At 46.6% G+C, this 954-nt stretch overlaps 1 protein-coding gene across 1 annotated transcript in view; it reads left to right on the forward strand.

The window, feature by feature from the left end:
• The window catches only part of Zdhhc20 (zinc finger DHHC-type containing 20), a 60,860-nt gene that overhangs the window by 9,655 nt on the left and 50,251 nt on the right, over positions 1 to 954 (forward strand). The window contains exon 2 of the mRNA XM_026783282.1: positions 84 to 91. Coding sequence (XP_026639083.1) covers positions 84 to 91 — 8 coding nt within the window. The remainder of the gene's footprint in view (positions 1 to 83; positions 92 to 954) is intronic.

Raw genomic sequence — 954 nt, forward strand, 5'->3', positions numbered from 1 at the left:
TTTCAGCAAATGGTTTTGCTTTTGCCTTCCCCTCTGTGCCTCCACAGTTATGGAAACATTTAAATTCCACTGTTAATAAACAGTAACAAAGGTTTACACTGATCCTCCTGATGGGTTTTCAGTAGTGAGCCTAGGCACTCGGACTTCTAATCTTTTGGCCTTACAACAACAGGGTTGGTTACTGTCAGGGCCAGTTGGACGGCCAAATAGCATTAATTTGGACCATGTGATCACCACTCTTCTCATGAAACCAGATGTCCCAGCAACAAAGTGCTGATTGCCTAGAAGCAGACCCAGTTTCAGTATTGAGCCTGATCCTCTCCAGGGGACACCAGTTTGCCTTGGTCAGGCCCATGCAGCCTGCCAGAACTGTGGCTGTCTTTGAAGATGAGTAGCTGTGAGTTCCTAACCACACTGAGTGACACCAGAGAAGGAAAGCTAGAGCCACTCTGGCCCTTTTTGTTCGTTTCTTGCATTTGTCACTCTATGATGACACCCTTGGCCTGAGATTCTTTGCCATAATCTATGACACACAGCTGCAGCTAACTGTACAGTCAACATTTCATTCTCTAGTTTCTTCATGTCAAGATTGGTGTGTCATGGGTCTTGACCAGTGTGTCACATTTGCATGCACACCATGAAGACAAGCTTGTTGTAAGGATGCGGTTTAGAGTTTTTGTGCTGATGCTGTGAATGCTGTGCTCTCCTCCCGTGTTTGCTGTTTTCCAGCTACCACAGTCCACATGACAAGAGCGCAGCATTGGTTTGGCTAAGGCTCTGCTGCGCCATCATAAAGAGAATCTTCAACCTTTTTTTTCTTTTTATTTTTCGAGACAGGGTTTCTCTGTGGTTTTGGAGGCTGTCCTGGAACTAGCTCTTGTAGACCAGGCTGGTCTCTAACTCACAGAGATCTGCCTGCCTCTGCCTCCCAAGTGCTGGGATTAAAGGCGTGCG

Source organism: Microtus ochrogaster, chromosome 17 (assembly GCF_000317375.1).
Source record: "Microtus ochrogaster isolate Prairie Vole_2 chromosome 17, MicOch1.0, whole genome shotgun sequence".
In the NCBI taxonomy this organism is placed as follows: Eukaryota; Metazoa; Chordata; class Mammalia; order Rodentia; family Cricetidae; genus Microtus; species Microtus ochrogaster.